The sequence below is a fragment of the Hipposideros armiger genome, unplaced genomic scaffold, assembly GCF_001890085.2.
Source record: "Hipposideros armiger isolate ML-2016 unplaced genomic scaffold, ASM189008v1 scaffold_30, whole genome shotgun sequence".
Lineage (NCBI taxonomy): Eukaryota > Metazoa > Chordata > Mammalia > Chiroptera > Hipposideridae > Hipposideros > Hipposideros armiger.
Genome location: NW_017731380.1, coordinates 227,933 through 247,432, shown reverse-complemented (window position 1 = coordinate 247,432; position 19,500 = coordinate 227,933). Strand labels below are relative to the sequence as shown.

At 36.1% G+C, this 19,500-nt stretch overlaps 1 protein-coding gene across 1 annotated transcript in view; it reads right to left on the bottom strand.

Moving 5' to 3' along the window:
- Window positions 1–245: 245 nt before the first annotated feature.
- IFIH1 (interferon induced with helicase C domain 1) overlaps window positions 246–19,500 on the bottom strand; it is a 54,104-nt gene continuing 34,849 nt past the window's right edge. Inside the window, exons 6-16 of the mRNA XM_019636805.1 lie at window positions 15,673–15,883; window positions 14,585–14,802; window positions 12,956–13,072; window positions 11,105–11,228; window positions 10,298–10,573; window positions 9,661–9,920; window positions 6,562–6,711; window positions 4,926–5,087; window positions 1,448–1,638; window positions 836–929; window positions 246–736 (exon numbers count right to left, since the gene is read on the bottom strand). Of these exons, the coding sequence (XP_019492350.1) occupies window positions 557–736; window positions 836–929; window positions 1,448–1,638; window positions 4,926–5,087; window positions 6,562–6,711; window positions 9,661–9,920; window positions 10,298–10,573; window positions 11,105–11,228; window positions 12,956–13,072; window positions 14,585–14,802; window positions 15,673–15,883 (1,983 nt within the window). The 3' untranslated portion in view covers window positions 246–556. The remainder of the gene's footprint in view (window positions 737–835; window positions 930–1,447; window positions 1,639–4,925; window positions 5,088–6,561; window positions 6,712–9,660; window positions 9,921–10,297; window positions 10,574–11,104; window positions 11,229–12,955; window positions 13,073–14,584; window positions 14,803–15,672; window positions 15,884–19,500) is intronic.

Here is a 19,500-nt window from a genome sequence, read left to right as displayed (position 1 = left end):
TTCTTCCCGTGTGCATCCAGATGAGAAAATCATCTGGCTGACATCTTGTTTTCAGCCTTATGACACCCTGAGAAGGGGACCCTGCCCAGACTTCTGAGCTATACAATATGTGCAATAATAAATTGGTGTTGTTTTAAGCCATTAAATTTGTGGTAATTAGTTATGCAACAGTAGAAAACTAATAAAAGCAAAGGCAGAAAATATTATAACCATTTCACCAATAAGGAGACTAGTTCAGAAATACAAACAGGTTTGCTTCATTTTATTCTGAAAATTAGTGAGAGGACTGAAATTAGTACCTTGGATTCTCATTTATACTCCAGCATTTTTCCCCCACAGTGCTCCACACCGAGTGTTATTGGTAGATTTTCTTTACCCCTGCCCATTAACAAAATAAATAATTGAAAGCATGATATACTGTCTTCCTCTATACAGCTCATCTTAGAGTAAAGCAGTTATTTTATTCTCACATCAGTTCATTCATATAATAAAAGCATCAATCAAATTATATTAAGTGTTAAGTTGATAATATTTTAAAAGAATCTTGAACCAAATGTTAATCTTCATCACTACACCAACAATATTCTGCATAGTCAAGATCAGGAAATGTGATAGGTAATTCTACCCACTTTTTGTATTGTTTCTTCATTGAGTTCTTTTTGAAAACCACTACAAAATTTTTTATTTTGAGACAAGGCAAATCTAAGCCTTTGTGCACCATCATTGTTCCCCAAGCCTGGAAAACAAAAGAGAGAGCGAGAGGAAAAATTAAATGCACATTCAATTAGAATTCCTTTTGGTCAAAGTAAGAATAAACCCACAGTAATTTACTCACCTGGCCACAAGTTTTGCAGATAATCTCACCATTTGTTTGATAGTCTGCAAACTTCTTTTGCAGGGCTTTGTTTTCTCTCACAAGGTAGAGTTCCCTAAAATTATCAAGGAGTAAGAAACATCCCTGAGAATTCGCAAAGAACCAATACACAGCCCATGTGTGTATGTTGTTGAATTTGATGCTCATCCCCATGTATGTATTATCCCACACTCCCTTCCTTCTCTCCCCGCTGCCTCTGCAGATCTTCAGGCAGGTGCCCCTTTCACAGGCACCTACCTCTCAAGGGGCATGTTGGCTTTTGTGACTTCTTTCAAGTGTGTTGATTACTTTAACTGGATTTAAGTTGTTCAAAACGTTAAGAAGAAATACAAGCATCCAGAAATTGATGTGTCTTGGATCAAAATGGCTTAGGGTCTTACACTTCCCCCTCCTTGCCTCAGTACAGTATATTTGAAAAACAGACATATGCAAAAGAGATATAATTAGGGGGCTAAAAGAGGGGAAGTTCTGAAAAATAATAAATGTGATTTGTACTATTTTGGAAGAACACTTATAATAGAACCTGCTTCACCTCTTATAAAAAAACTTAAAATTGAGTCTTCCTGGACTTACTTGAATTCTGGTGTCATGTTGACATGGTGCATCTTCTCAATTACATGGATATAGTCTCCAGAGCAGGCGAGCACACTGCAATTTTTGCAGATAAAATTTATTAATGCTGGGTTTTCCTTGCAATGCTTTGCGATGCTTTTCTTGATTTTCATTTTCTTTTCCATTATACTTTGTAACTGTAATTCTGAAATCTGCATCGAGAAAAGAATATTCAATGTTTTTTTAATAGTTTCACTTAAGTAAATTTCCTTGGATTCAGAGAACTTAGATAGTTATAAAAATATACTTTTGGCCCATGGTCTAGAAATAGAAATTATGAGGCAATGGCCCACAAAAAATTTAGTACATAAGCCTTCCTGTAATCAAGGAAGTGGGAACCTTCAAAAAAGCAGTTCATTCTATTTCAGAAAAGTCCTATTGTGAGAAAGTCCTTAGCAATATTCAACAAAACAATTGCCCTTCTAACTATGCCCCCCCTACTAGTTTTAATTCTGTCTCATAAACTAAATCTAAACTTCCTTTCATATGAATTTGTTTAAAGAACTGAACACCGTTATTAATATTCTAGCATACATAGTCTTCTCTTAGCCATACTAAGCCTCCATTGCTTTCATTTTTCCTCATATGTTATGATTTCCAGACCCTTTGCTATTTTAGCAAATCTCGTTAGTGAAATCTCTTCATGTTTATGGCAGAAACGACTAGTTTCCCATCCAGTATCCATTCTTCCTAAGAATAGAACTAGAGTTTTATTCTGGATGGGAATACACTAGCTAAATGACTATATTTCCAAGCCAGTGGTCAATGAGACATAGAAGATGTTAAGTGATATTTCCAGAAAGGTTCCTTACGTATCAAATAGCTGGCATGTGTACTTTTTGCCTTTTCCATCTTCTTCATCCTTCCTGCCTAGAATGAGCATGTGGCAGCTGAAATCTAAAACCTATCATTGACCTTCAAAATGGAAGCTGAATACTAAAAGGACAGAGAACAGAAAGAGGGAGAGAGAGAGAGAGAGAGAGAGAGAGAGAGAGAGAGAGAGAGAGAAGACACCTGGGATCTTCTTGACAGCATGGAATTATCACATGAATCTAGATTGCCCACATTCTTTATGTGAGAGAATAGGCCCTTACTCCTTATTCAGGCTCTGTGACTGAGGCAAAACTTATTTCATAACAGAAACAATCTGGTTTATGAGAGATACACAACTTGAACTACAGACTGGCCGGTTCTTACACCTACACAACTTCACAGTAGAAAAACCTGGTTCTTGAGTAATTTACCTCCAAACTAAACCTCTTGTAAATGACAGTTATAGTATATTGTTCAGAAAAGCATTATTTTCCTTATGAACTGGGGGATATTTCAGTAAAAGTAAATCATCAGTGCTGAGCAAAGCTGAATGGCCCATCTCCTTAGCTCTCACCTCTCTGTTTTAGGCCTTGATTCAGGGCAGCCATATTCAGCACTGAAAAGAGAACAAAACCTTGCAAGCAAAGCGATAGGCTATAGAATAGTTTAGTCAGACAAGTACAAAGACTAATTTCTTATGTAAATTATAACAATACAATAAATTGAAGTAATCTGTTTCCTAAAAGTTTTACTAGGTTGTTCTTGCAGGATATTTATGGTTTAGTGAGCTGATTGAAAGATGATTTGGCCTAAGATCACATACGTATGAACAATTAAGACACACCTATGAGTGTGACAGGAAAAATAAAAGTGAGACCCAGGTCAATGTATGAATATGTAACCAGGATCCCAGAAAAACTAAATGATTAGCTTTAAAATAGTAAAGCATAGGAAACAGAGGAACAAAAAAATGAAAAGAAGTTATAATAAATAGATAGAAGGTACAACTACATCAGTCTAAATCCAAATAAAATGTAATAATATAGGAAAAATTACTGGGTTAATGCCAGGAAAACAGTTTAAGATCTTCATTTTAAGAAGTTTTCAGTGCTGTATAAATGCTGTATAAGACATGGAAAATAGACCTCATCTAACGTGTCCAGTTCTCACCATTTATTTGTGGGTACCTGAACATTGAGTCAATAAGAAGGGTTCTCAAATCGGAAGAAAGGAGTGCTGTGACCTAGTAGCCATGTCTGCTGGAGGCTTTGAACAGAGTGACATGTGCCCCATGTCATTACCAGCCTTGCTCTGAGTTCGTCCACTGGAGTAATTTTAGGAGGGCAGATCACTTAGCCAAAGGACACCTAAAAAGGTAGTCCATTCTGGGTTGCCCAAAGAGATTGTGTCTTGTTCTAGAGATTATCTGAAAAAAATGAATTTACAAACTCCAGAGATTATTCTAGAGTTTACCCAATACAACTAGCCATGAAACATCAATTTTTGAAAACACCCATTTGATTTCATTCATTTACGACATTAAATGTAAGGCAATAACTTTCCAGTGTCATTATTTGGCCACAAACAGTTGATTTGATACCACAAAATGTTTAGTTTGCCTTATATTTAAAGGGCTTTTAAAAAATAAGTTTGTGTAGAAACCTGGCCAGGAAACCTTGGAGTCGGTTATAGCAAAACGCACACCAATTTGAAAGCATCCCTTTCATGAAACTCTATTTAGGGTACAGCCAATTCCAATGTTAAGAAACTAACATTCACACCCATATGCAAGGGTGTGAATTTTCTTCTAAATGGATTGTTTGCTATTATAGTACTTACAGTCTTTACTTCAATGGTATGGGGGATTTCCTGGAATACTGTAGAAATTCTTTCTTCACTGCATTCTTCTCACCACTCAAATAACTCTATGTTAGTAAATTGATGCAGCTAGATGACTTAATATGTTTTTTTTTCATTCAGATCTAGTCTTAGTGTTGCTCCAAGAGGTCTTCCCCAACTACTCACTCTAGTGACTTCTCTCCTAGTGACGTTTTCCACATCGTCCTATTCTAACTCTCCAGCATTTATCTCTATATGATATATTTTTTGCTTCATTTTTGTTTAGTGTTTCTTCTCAGATCTCACTGCGTACACACTAGAATATAAGCTTCACACAGCAGAGGTCTATCTCTGTGGTTTGCCATCATGTTCTCTGTTTCTAGAACATCCCATTTAACACAGAAGGCATTTCACAAATATTTCTGGAATAATAATAATAATAATAATAATAATAATAATAATAATAATAATAAATGTGCCTGTACCAACAGATTGGACCAAACTAAAATTACCAGTTTGGGTTTAACAGGTGAGTTGCACTTGTCTTTCCAGATCAAGGGCAGCTTAAGTTTATGTTATCAAAGTTTATAGTTGGTTCCGCTGGAATGGCTCCCTGATCATTTCTGCCTACTTTGAATCTTGATTCTTTGTATGTGAGTCTGGACTAAGCACAGCTCATCAAACTGGAACTTATACTTCAGCACAATTTCTGTCTGGAGACTCAGCCACAAGGATATCAATGGCAGCCACATGCAGCCATTTAAATACAGAGGGCCAAAAACAATACCTTATGAGCATACTCCTGTGGATCCATATTTTGAACACGGTTTATAGCTTTATACATCATTTTCTCTCGGAAATCATTAACTGTCTCACGTTCAACAACTCCTGAGCCGCTGTGGGCAACCAGGACGTAAGTGCTCTCATCGGCTCTGGCTCGACCGCGGGCCTAAAAACATAAAGAAATCATGTAAATGAAGTGCTATTCCTTGTTGTGAATGCTCCCATTTTTATCCTGAAATGATATCCGTTGCTCAGTGTCCCAGCTTTCAAACGATCTCTTTATTCTCAGTAAAGTTAGTTATTATCTATTCTTTATAAATCAGTTATTTGAAACTCAAAATGCATTTTAATGCATGTTCTCGAGTGATGTTGGTTAGGCCCCCACGCCAGCCGTCAGAAGCCTCAGTAACACAATACCATCCTGTCCAGCCCTCTCTCCCCATGGCTCCCCTCTCAAACCCTGGGAACCATCATCAGTGACTTGGACTAAGGGAAACCCACTCTCCCCACCCCACCCCCACGTAGTAGGAGTGATGAATGGGGAGAAGGGGCATCTCCGACCTTGATACCTGGGTTGTGGAGAGTGCAACTCTGTTACTGGCAACCTACATCGGATTTTCAGCACATTTTCCCATGAAAACATGCTAAACATGGTGATAACTTTCTATAATTCTCTTTATAAAGTGATATTTAGGTACTTTTTGAGTAACAGAAAATGGTGTGGCCTGGCCCAGAAACCTAACTATCAACTATAATATCTTCATGAAAAATGCATTCTGCGTAACAAACCATTAACAAATCAATTCCTGAAATACCATTACTTCCTAAGTTGGTGGCAATCTGGCAATCTTTGTCTTCCATGACTTGCCTGCCATTCAAGAATGCAATTTAAACTATTTTTTAAAAAAAGTTTAGTTAATTTTATAGGAAGAATATTATATCTATTAATCAGCACAACTCCTGTGCATATGCAACAAAAGGTAACAATTATATTGCTAACATAGTGTAGGTAAGAGGTAAAGTAAAATTTTCTTTGTGTATGTCTGTCCCCAGCCCGCCCACCACCATTTCATTATGAAAAATTTTAAACATGCAAAAGTTGAAAGAATAAGAGGGGAGAGGGGAATGCAGAAATGGCAGGGCTCCCTAAGGTTTGGTGTGTTACTTTGTCAGATATTTGTGGGACACTGTGCTTCAGGTCCCTGGTCACCCTGGGGGCTCACAGATGTCCTGGGAATAAAGAAACCTATTTGGTCTCTTACAGATGGGGCCAGTGTCATGTTCCTAAAAAGTCTTTGGACACAGAAATAACCAAAGAGTTGTTGTTTAAAAATACAATAGGTATTTGGTTGTCATATGAATTAAGCAAAAATATAAAAGGCAGTAGTGCACAGCTCTTAATGATTTCTCTTTTTTTTTATTGAGCTATAAGTGACATATAATAGACATAACATGTTAGTTTCAGGTGTGCAACATAATAATTTCATATTTGTATAATTGTGAAATTATACAAATGATTTCTCTTTTAGTAGGAAAACGGCTATATTTTAAGAACCATGTGTGCTATTTTACTAAAATAAAACAATTAAAATAAGGACACAAAATAAAAAAAAGTAACATATTCAAGTATTTGAATGTACCTGGACCATGGCTATTTCATTAGTGACGAGACCATAACGAATAATGATATTACATTCTTTAATATCCAGACCTTCTTCTGCCACTGTGGTAGCAATAAGCAGATTTATTTTTCCTGTGCGAAATTTACTAATGACTTCTTTTTGTTCATTCTGTAAAAAAAAAAAATTAATACATTAAATTTATGATGCTAAACACATTAAAATCATCTAATTAGGAGAAGAAATAATAAATTGCAACTGGTCAGTGTAAATCAAAGGATTAGATCACACACGGATTTGGTGCCATCTGTTTTTGTCATTGAACAAAGACATGATGGTGAGACAACATTTGATTTCCAATCTGGGATCATCACACAATAACAAAAATATTTCCATCCTCCAGTCTGGAGGTGGGGAGATCATCATTTATGCCAAGGAAATAAATTGATGGGTGACTTGGGAGAAAGAAAGGAGGAGATGAGAAACTTAAATGGGCTTTGCTTTTCATTACATTAACTTCAGAATTTTTAATATTCAGAGAATGAGATGCACTGGCACTTCTAAAAATTGTTGAGTTTTGAGTCACTGAGAAAATATGCACTATACACATTTGGTCACTTTATAAGTCATTCAAGCAAGAAATGTATGAAATATTCCTGGAAGGACATGTGGGAAACTGGAAACACTGGCTGCCTGCAGGGAGGGGAGCTATTGGGTTGTCGGAAAAGTCATGACGCATTTTTGCAATTTTGCAATGAAAAACCTAGGAAAATATATGTCATGACTTTTCCGACAACCCAATAGAAGACTAGAGGACAGTGTGGGCTCGGCGCCTTATTAATTTTGAAAGAGATAAATATATTATCTGTCTAAAGGGATGATACAAGTGCAAATAAAAAGAGTTATTAAGAGCATATTTAAAACAATTATATTTAAATGAAAAAAACACCTTAATTCTGAAAGTTAATATAGGAAATTAAATATGCTCTCTGGCCATTGCATCAGAGGAACAGGTGAGCAAAAACTTAGCCTGATGCCACCAGCATGGCTTTATTTTCATAACCGCTCTCATTAGAGCCATTGGTCCAGTTGGCCTTTGATGTACATTCACACTGTCTTTTGCCCCCAGACATCAAACAAAAATAAACATGTCAGATTGACAGTGTGTTCTCCCATCCCCTTCCTTTCTTCTCAGAGGGAGCGTCTGCTTTTATTTGACTCCTAACTGCTGGAGAACCCTGCAGAAAGCTCCCTCTCCAGTCTCCTCTGATAATTTCTCCCTCTTGTGCTCATCTCCCCTGATAAAAACTTACATGTCCTTGGATTTTATCAGAAGATGTGTGTGCCTTAACTCAAAGGACTAACTTTAATAACGAGAATTTCAGGCACAGTGTTAGACCCTCACATAATACCAAGTAGATGCCTAACTCCTCTCCCAGTAAATCCAACTCAAATTACAAAGTGAGGATACAGGGAATAAGGAAGGGGGGTTTGTTCTATATTGTGGCATGCAGCCCCCAGAGTCTGAAATGGATAAGGAGCAGAAAGTATCTTTCCATATGAAAACATACTTTCCATTTGTACCCCATCTTTTTCCAAAGAGGAACTGAGGCCACATACAGTCAAAGTAATAACACTAAAGCTAATATATTAGCAACTTAAAAACAGGGACACAAGTGAAAGAATATGGATGTATTACTTGTAAGGATGAACACGAGACTCTAAGACTAAACTTTAGTTTTTCCTGTGAGCTTCCTAGAAGCTAGGGCATAAAGGGAAATGCACTAAGTAAACTAGCTTTCATCATAAAGGAGGAAGCACGCTCCTTACCCACAAAAAACTGTGTAAAAACAGAGAACAGGCATCAATTTCAGAGGTAACTTTAACAAGGGTACATATAGACAGTATTCTGAGAGTTATAGTGGACAATTTCAAGAACTATTTCTTTTCAGCAAATTCTAAAACAGGTCTAATTTGCTCCATTGGACCAAATGATGATGATTATAACAGAACTGAGGTGTCCCCGTGTCCAGCAAGACTCAGAATCAACATGACTTCAGAAGCACATTTTACTCTAACAAGCTTCAGTGTTTCATCCACACTTGCAATGTCTATGAGTGCCTTTTTTCTTTCCCAAGTGTTTTCTACTGTACACATGATAAGTAGTATAATGAAATGAAAACAAAGCAAAACAAAAAAATCCTGGGCCGGCCGAGTGGCGCATTGGTTAAGAACTGGTTTGGGATGCCAGAGGGACCCAGTTTGGATCCCACATATGAGGGCCAGTGACACTGCCCTCCACAGCTAAGATGCTGAACAACAGCTCAACCTGGAGCTGGGCTGCCGTGAGTCGCTGTCGATGGTGTAGGCTGCAGCCTTTGCTGCAGTGGGTTGCCATGGGCTACCGTGTGTAGCCGGCAGCCAGCGTGAGCGGCCAGCAGCCGGTGTGAGCAGCCGTCCAGAAGCCGAAGACTGATCTGCCTTCCCTGGGAAGAGTGCAATGATGGTGCCAACTTGGGCCAGTGAAGCAATGTCCTCCACAACTAAACTGAAGAATAAAAGGACAGCAACTTCTCTCTTTCCCTTCCTCCAATTCCCCAGCACTGTTGCCATCCCCCAATTCCCCAAAAAAAATCTTTAAAAAAAAAAATCCTAAAAAGGCAAAGAAAATCTCTCATAATCCCAATTCTCTAACACATAAAATATCTTAATTTTTCTGAATTCCCTTAGCGATTTCATCCTATGCAAACATATTTTACATAATTCTAATTGTAATGCACACATTTTTGTGGAAATTGGCTTTTTCCACTTGATAAGGATATTGCAACCATTTTTCCATTTTGTTACTAGGTTTAAATGTCAATCATTTTGCAAAGGAAACTAATTTTAGAAACTTCCTTCTAGTATGTAGGGAATAAAATGACTCCTAGGACAATGCTAGCCTATCAAGCACCACAGGTTAGATTGCTATTAAACTCACATTTTGCTTCAAGAACAAGTGCTTCATTCTGAAAGATTATTTGTGGGATGGTGAGACAATTGATGAAAAAAAAGACCATACGATTAGTGAAGAGTAATAACAGCATAAGGAAAAAGAAAACTCCCAAAAGATGTTTATACCTGTGTCATGGGCTTGAATTCACTGCTGTGTCCAGCTCCAATCAGATGGTGGGCTTTGACTCCTACTTCTGCAAATTTTTCATTTTCAGCAATCCACTGAGAAAGAGCATATGCACTCTGTCGTGTTTTTGTGAAAATTATTCCTCTTGCTGATTCCGCCGTTCTTGTGTATTGTTCCATTATTGTGTTTCTTAATTTGGTCAGCTTTTCATTTTCATGTTCTGGGTTCTCAGCCAGCTTTTTCAACATTTTCTTGTTTTCTTTAAGAAATAATTAATTTAAGTGAGTAAACTATGTCAATAATTACAATGGAAGACTTTATGTAATTAATGCACTGAGATGTAGTTCCACTATAGTTAATCTTCCCTTATGTCTAATAATCAGGCTAGTTTAATACATAAATTTATTGCAGTCATCTTGACAAAAAAACCAGATGACCGAACAATGGATTATGATAATACAACTCTTGGCTAATCTGGTCACAATAATTAGAAATAGCCCCAGTATGAGTGAAGTTTATTCTTTCAAAATGAAAAATTATTTTAAAGGACCTTTTGGAGAGCTCTTGAGAAGCAGGCGTTCATGCCAAAGAGGTAAATGCATGAGACCATGCAATAAATGTCACAATGACTCTTACCCAAAAATAAAGTCATGAGAAAACTATCTGTCTCATCCAATTTCAAAGGTTTCTTTCCATCATCCTCATCGTCATCACCATTACCACCATCGTCACTGCTGTCATCGCTATCATCATCTAGGACTGCAAACTTCTTTTCTTTTTCATCATTATAGAAAGTTTCAAGGTGATTATATGCATCAATCATTCGGATTGTGTCATTAATTTGTAGGGCCTCATTGTACTTCCTCAAATGTTCTGCACAAAGACGTTCTTTGCGATTCCCTTCTCTTGCAGCTATGGAAAAATATATTATACAGAGTGAAATAATGATCGAACCCACCCCCTTAATATTGTGCTGTGGACTTGAATATGTTTGTAATACTGATTCTACAATAGGTTTCACCTTGTTTATGAAATGGGCAAGTTAAGACTCAAAATGTTCCATGAACTCTAAAATGGGCCAAGTTTTCCAACTCCCCGACTTCGGGCTTGAGTTCTGCATCAGCAAGAACATAATATGCTGGATCCATGCTGAGTCAGAGGAATGGCATGAAAAACAAATTAGGTGAGTTTGCATTTGGAGACAGAGCTGTTAACATATATTTTAATGTTTTCCATATACAATAAGTGAAAGACTCTGGAGATAAAGAGAAAATGGATTAATTGGTACCTCTTTCCTTAGGTAAGGAATTAGAACATGCTAATCCTAGTCTTAGAACACAGAGAGTCCATTTGTTTTCAGTTTGCTTGGGACTATGTGATATAGTCATCTGAAATCTTGGCATAGACATGGCATAGATTGTGTTAGGTCAAAACCCAAATTACCTTTTTTTTCCATTTGAATGGCCCATTGTTCATAGGGTTGAGTTCCAAAATCGTGCATTGGACTCATTTGGCAAAAAGTTTGAATCTTTGTCATTATTTCCAGAAGCTTATCTTTAAATGGATCCTAAAAATAAGTTATACACATATTCTTACATGTTTATATTGCTAAAGGAATAACATTATCCTTTTGAAAATAATTTGCATGTTATAATAAATTTGATTCAGAATCTTTGTCTAGGCAAAATAATAAGTTAATCTCTCATCGCCTCTTTGTACATTTATTTTTTATTGGTTTTTCTTTTAAGAGTCTCTACCTTAAGACACATCCACACCAACACCATGTACCACTTCCGGGATTTCCAATTTTAAAATTTTACTAAAGGAATATTAATGAATGATATAAATCTTGAATGCTAAGAGTAAATTTAAAAAAGAAAACATACTAAAGTAGAGCTACACTTATTTAGAAAGCCTTCAATCTAATTTAAGAAACATTCCTCTTTGACAAATTGATGTCAGCATTATAGCAAAATAAAAAGATAGGAGAATCTTGAAAAAAGGCAGACTCAGAAGAATGCATGCTATATCATTTCATTCATAGAAAGTTCAAAATCAATCAGAACCTATCTTTTGTGTTGGAAGTCAGGATAATAGTTATTCTTGGGGTATGGTGACTAAAGGGGCAAATGAGGAGTTTTTGGGGTGTTGGCAATGTTCTGTGTCCTGATCTGGATTTGGGTTACACAGGTGTTCAGTATATGAAAATTCAGTAATTGTACGCTTATTAATTTGTACTTTTCTATGTGTGTTATACTTCAATAACAAGCATGCTAAAAGTTAAGTTCAAGTGTAAGATGACAGATTCTTTTTAAAAAATATCCCAAGTCACACCCTGTGACTTAATCCCAGCCCTTTTCCCTGTAAAAAATAAAATCAAATAAAATAAATAAAAATATTCTAAAAAAGATGATTTTAGATTATAAGTTGTTTAATGATTATAAGTAGAAACATGCATTTAAACTTATCAAATAAAACTGAATAAGTAACAAAAATTGAAGGAAAATAAAGTATGTCAAATGTGCCAGTTTAGCTGGAGTAGATAGTATTCTTCCAGAATTAAAAAAATCTGTGGAGGTTGGTCACTAACATTGGTTTAGTGCTTACTACATTTCAAACACAATATTATCTATTATGCATATTTTATATTATTTAATCCTAAAATCATTATGAGATAGATTTTCAATAATTACATTTATTATCAGTACATATAGCTAAAACTTACCATGTTTTATAAATTCTACAAAAGAAAGTACTGACATAATGTACTGGTCATAACGTTCAGACTATTAGTTATTATTTATTATCTTAAAATATCCATCTCGAAAGCACCATTAAAGTGTTTCATTTCTTTACCATGTCAGTGTTTTCTTAAGAAAGTAAATATGCAAATTAGGTAGTATTTTCATTATCATTGACAACTGTAATCTGATAGCAACAAAATGGCTCTGTGGAATGTCAGAAAACTAATCCTGGAATTCATGAAGAAAGCTAAAAAGGATAAAACAAACTATGGTATAATTCCTTTAGTTTAGCTATGCAACCTTCCCCGCCTTCACCCACCATGGCTCACACACAGTCAGTTACGGAGGTACTCTTCACATAAACTAGAAAACTAACAGAAGGATGGAAGAGAGAATTAATTCACAGCAGTGTTTTGTGGCCTAATATCAATAAAAAAGTATAAAACTACAACTCCTTTACTAAAAATTTAAAATAACATTGTTTAGATGGCCAATATAAAACAATTTTTCCATCTTTTAATCAAATAAATATAAAAATTTAAGCACATACTTTTCTGGTGTTATCTGCAATTTCAAACTTTTTGCATGGCTCCTTTATTTGGTCTTTGAGTTGACCAATGTTTTCTTTCACAGTTGTAATAGTAGATGCATCAAGATGGGCACATATCTGGAAGAGAGATATTTTTTAATATTTAAATAATTATTTTTCCATTTCAATTGATTCAATGTAGACTTTTCTTCACGTAAGAAATACGTAGCATTACTTGCTAAATATAGTATTTTAGTATTGCTTTACTGTTGATCCAGTAACCAATAATATTTGTCTTGATGGAATGAAAAGGAGTTTCTAAATCAAATTGGTGCACAATTCTAGAGAAGTGCATTTATTTTCTTTCCTTGAATTCCATTTCCTGGAAAAACTGACATGGACATAGTATAGCAACTTGCAAACAGCAGAGAATGGTAATGAGAAACACATACTACATGAAGCATTTTAAAATTCGTTTTGACACCCATGGATCATATTATTACTCTTTTCTACACATAAAAGAGAACAGTGTGAGGATAGCAGAAGCCAAAGCCCATGGGCCTGGATCTAAATTGGAATTTGTCCTTAATTCTAGTAATAAATTATATCTTGGTACTAATAATTTTACCTCTGTCTACATGATTTTGATTGAATTCAACTTAAAGGACTTAAAAGTACAAATGCAAATGCCTTGATGCCTTTCTTGGGTTAGTCTGAATTCATTTAACACTTGAGATCAACAACAGTACTTTATGTGTTGTTGCCATTTGGGGGCAGTTGACAAGTAATACATCTCTAACTAAAGATTCTCATATTCCTATTTTCCCATTTAATTTGAATTTCCCAGAATCTGAGAATCACATTGAACAAAAAAGACACAGGATAAAATACGCAGTTTGAAATTCATGGATTAAGTATGAAAATGAGAAACTTTCATAGTTTTACACATATTTCTATATCAAATAGGTCTAGTTTAAGTTTAGCAATAGGAGTAGATATTTAAAATAAGGTATTTTATTTGCCCCAACTTTTCATTAATTATATCAGCTCTTCATAATTTTTGTGAATTGTTCTGTCATAATTATTTTTTTAATTTTTTTATTAGTTTCAGGTGTACAAAACAATGTAATAGCTAGACATTTATACCCCTCACAAAGTGATAACCCACCTTCCCCAATCTACTACCTCTCTGACATCGTATATAGTTGTTACAACAATTCCATTGACTCTATTCCCTATGCTGTACTCCATATCCTGTGACTGTATATATATATATATAAAATTGTAGTTGACAGTAAGTGTTATTCAGCTGAAGCTTTGGGTGTACAGTGCAGTGGTCAGGCATCTACACTGTCCATAAAGCCGTCTCCCTAATAAGACAAGTTGTTTGGGGAATAAAATGAGTAATGTAAAGATTTTGTAGGGTGTCATATTATTTATTAAGGCATATTACTGTGTTGTAGAAGATTGAATATGTTTACTTTAACTAAAGAAAATAGGTTTCACTTAACTGGTGATCATGGAATACCTTCTTTTATGCACTCTATGGCACTTGAACCTGACCTTACATAAAAGCCCAAGAAGCACTGGCGTTTGTTTTTTTTTTTTAAGCTTTGGTTTTTTTGGTTCTACACAAAATTAATGACTCACTTTTAAAATGTGTTCTTCGGCTTTGGCTTGCTTGTTGGCTCCTCCAACACCTGGTGAAGCTGTTAGTCCTATTATCTGAGGTAGTGGAATCACTGGCTTGTGTTCTTTCTCGAGCCTCTTGTTTTTCAACTTTTGTTTCAAATAACGCCTCATGATGTTATTATAGACTGCTTCTTTATTGGTGTGATGGCATTCATCAATGACGATGAGGGAAAAGTCTTAAAAGAAAATTCAAATGGTTTATTTGTCCATATCAGCAAGGTGCAGTTAAAAAAAAAAAAGTACCTTTAAGCTAACTGAGTAAACTTAAGTAAACTGAGATGACATGGGGATGTCTTTTCTTGAGCAGAATACTGGCCCAGCCCTCTTTCTACTTTTTAAGAGGTACATGCAACTGTCCTTGTCACCTATACATACAAAAGCTCATGAAACTACCCCATTAGATAGTATCCCCATTTAATATATGAGTTTTGAAAAGTTAATAGATCTAAAAAGTGCTATGGGATGGAATTCAAACCCAGACTTATTCCCCATAGCTCTCAGGAATATACTTTTGTTCCTTAATATAATGTTTAATTTTAAGTGGGTGAACTTTACTTTTATTACATCAAATGTAAACTATAATATTTAAAAAGGTATAATTTTGCCTTGTTTTAACATTACATTTAATTGTTATGACTATTTGCATTTATTTCCCTTCCTTTTTCCTGCCTTCTATTCCTTTTCCCTACTAATAGAAAGGATTGCATTTTTGTTCTATGCAGAAGGCAGGTCTAACAGGATACACTAGCATATAAAAATTTGTCAGTGCCTAGAATTAAAAAGTAACTGAAAAGTCCAATGACGATTTGATGTAATAATGATATTCTTACGCAGAACAGTGATCTAATTAAAAACTTTTCAAATTTTTTGTTTGTGTCCCCAAGGAAATCAAAGAGTTTTAATGAAAACTTAAGCAATAAAAGACAATGAAAAATGAAATTAATTTTTTTTAATCAATATTTTAAAATTATTTAATTAATACATCTTCCATGACATCATGAATATTAATACTAGTTCTTTTTTCAAAAATAAACACTTCAACCAACCTGACAACTCGACACCAGCATCTTCTCCTTTTTCTGAGTTTAAAAGGGAGTTTTCAAGGATTTGAGCTGTACTGATAATAACATCATGGGTTTTGACAACATTTGGAAATGATATTTTCAATTGGGTATCACCACTTAGTCCAATAACGCAATACCATTTCTTCAAAAATGGTAGAAACTCTTTGCGGAAGAGCTGTTCAACTAATGGTACCTTTTAAAATGCCAAAATTAAAAGAGGGGGGGAGAGAGAGGGAGAGCATTGTCAAAACAAAAGAAATATCGATCAAATTGATCAAAGGCTTACTATGTGTCAAATGTTAACAGAGGTATTTACATTATTAGTTAATTATGTATAACAACTTATTCATCATTCCATTCGTTCATCTGTAAATAAGCATTTATTGAATGCCTGTTAGGTACCGACATTAGAACTGAAACACAAAGATTTTCAAGATATGGTTGACAATGTTCAGGAACTCAGTGTAGCTCAGCACATAATCCAAAACTAAACAACAGAAATTATTACAATACCATGTAATAATTCTCCCATGAAAACATCTGCAAAGTGGCAGCAAAGAAGAAGAAGCAACTGACTGCTCAAAAGAAGGGTTAGAAGAAATTTTAATCTTTTAAGCCATGGGTCAGTGAAGAGATAAATGAAGCTAAGGCTGGATAAGTAATAAATTTTGAATTTGTATAACAGGACCAGGCTATCAAGGGCTGTCAACACCAAGCAAAGTGTCTTAAATTTAGTGTAAGAGTTCACAGGACCCTTGGGAGTTGTGTTACATTTATGGTTGATTTATTCTTGTTTGTTTCGCGGTCAGGCCAGAGGCAACATGCCTAGAGGATTGGAGAGAGCGGGGGCCAAAAGTGAGAGAGTAAGGCATTGCCTAGGAGAGTGGATGTGAGGTGAAGGAATGGACTGCTGGAATAGCTTTGGCGGCTGGCAAAGAACAAAGCAATAAAGAAGTTTGGCAAAAGAGGTGAAAATCTTTCAGAGGCAACTGGCATTGTCTATTGATCGTGTGTTGGCGTTGAGGTGACTTGACCTGATTGGCAAGTCACAGTATCTTTGCCTTCACTCACAGGTCAAAATGCAAATCTGCATGAAGATCCTGATCTCCAAGACCAGTACCCTGGAGGTGGAACCCAGTGATACCATGGATAATGTAAGGGCCAAGATCCAGAATACAGAGGGCATCCCCCCACCCTGGCTAAGACAGGCTCATCTTTGAAGGCAAGCAGCTGGAAGACAGCCTCACTCTTTAAGACTACAGCTTCCAGAAAGAGTGAACCTTGCACCTGGTCTTCTGTCTGAGGGATGGCTGTTAGTTCTTCAGGTCTGCTTTCACAGTGTCTAGGGATGGCGTTACTCTACCCTCTAGCTATTTGCCCCAATTAATCTTAGAAATTACTAGTTTTAGTAATAGCTGAACCTATTCATAATGTTAATGAAGTTTTTACTGCATGGTAGAAAAATATAATATATATATATATGTATATATATATATATTAAAAAATGTATACACATTTTAAGAAAGGGAAAAACTGTATTAAAATTGTAATACTCAATAAATACCAATAACAAAATATAAATACAAGTCACGTTTGACTTCTGGAATTATAAGAAGTGCTCCAAGTGGTTGCCATCAGCATCCAGAGATTTCTGATTACAGAGAACTACTGCTTAAGCAACATTAACCAAAGTGTCCACATGTATACAGTTTTTTGGTATCCCCGATATATACACACACACACACACACACACACACACACACATATATATATATATATATATATATATATATATATATATATATATATATATATATTCTTTTCAGCTGACTCTGTATGTTATAGTGTCTGCTGAAGGTGGATGAGTTGATACCTCAATGCTACACATTACCAGTCATTCAGAATACCTCCTGGATTAGGGGAATGAAATAACCAGGCCATCTTGAAGGTTATCCAAGGTTATCCTTGGAAGACCAGGGCTGTAGAATGTGGCAAAGAGTTGGCAGAAAGCATTTCAATGGCAAGCATCAAAGAATATGCATTATATTTTTCATAATGTAATTACCAGATAATGTAATCAATGGTTATCTTTCCACTGGCCTGCAAAGCATGTGATATTCATTTGTTTACTTGAGGTGATTTCCACTCATGAGTAGATGCAAAATAAGGGCTGGCTGATCCCCCTGGTTGGAGGGAACAGTGTATGAAGAACACTGCTTTGTATTATTATTATTTAGTAGAAATAATGAAAACTTCCAAGAGTGAATGTGAAGCGGGGCTAGATAAAATGAAATCTACTAATTCCAAGGAAACAAAGTGGACTTAAAATCAAGAAGTGTAAGAACATAACACAGGTGGTAGAAAGAGTAGGAAGAGGAATGTTCAGTTAGTGTTTGTTTGTTGTTTTCAAAGCGAAGTCCCTAATCTACTTGCCACAAAATTGCTTGAGAGATTTGGAAAATGCAAACTCCTGTGCCCCACCCTAGAACTACTGAAACTAGGGACCATCCCTGGGGACACTGTGGAAAGGTGCACTTTTATGAAGCTTCCTGTGACATTTAAGTCTTTAAAATTTGAGAACCATAGCTCTTCTCTATCTTCCACAAAGTCATTTCTGATTCATTATTCTAGAGCTACAGTTGATTCTTGAACAAAATGGGGTTAGTGACACTGAACCCCTGCACAATAAAAAATCCACATATAAGGGCCAGCCGAGTGGTGCGTTGGTTAGGAGTTGGCTTGGGATGCCAGCTCTGAGCAGCTGGGCCCGGTTTGGATCCCACATATGAGGGCCAGTGATGCTGCACCCTCTACAGCTAAGATGCTGAACAACAGCTCGACCTGGAGCTGGGCTGCCATTAGTGTTGGCGACGGCGTAGGCTGCAGTGGGCTGCTGTGAGCTACGTGAGTGGCCGGCAGCCAGCGGGAGTGTGAGCCACCGTGAGCGGCCATTCAACGGCTGGCGAGCGACTGCCTCGCCCTGGAAGAGCGCAATGATAATACCAACATGGGCCAGTGAAGCGACGTCCTCCCCAACTAGACTGAAGAACAAAAGGACAGTAACTTGTCTGTTCTCCTTTCCCAATTCCCCAATAAAATCTTAAATAAAAAATCCACATATAAATTTTGACTCCCCCAAAACTTAACTACTAATAGCCTATTGTTGACTGGAAGCCTTACCAATAACATAAAGTCAATTGACACATATTTAATCTGTGTAGAAGTGGACCCACATAGTTCAACCCTGTGTTCTTCAAGGGTCAACTGTATTTTTTGTCATTTTGCTTATACAAGATAGAGGTGATCATCTAAGAAGGAAGTATTCTGAAGAAAAGAATGGAAATTAAAGTTGTGGAAATATATAGAATGATCCAGAGGGAAGAAAGTGAGCCCTGAAAACAATTACTTCAGCTACTTGCTTGGACAAGTCACTTAATCATCTCAATCTCCACATTAATAAAGCTAGGATAATGTTAACCTGTGGTAGAGTTGTGAAAATTAAATAGAGGCTGACATATTGCTAGCATTCAGAAAACTTTCCTGATGTTTCACACATCCTTTTATTCTAGCAGTGAGTATGGTGGAAAGAGACCAGTTGACTTTAGAAGAAAAGGGTTCAAGTCTCAGTTCTGATTATTGGCTGTATCATCCCTGACAGGCTAAGTAAAGCCTCAGAGTCTCAGTTTTCTGATGGGTAAAATGGTGATAATTACAGTTACTTCGAAGAGTAGCTGTGTGGTATTAATGAGATGATGTAAAGGGCAATACAGTATTATTATATCATTAATACACATCTCTCATTTCCTAGAC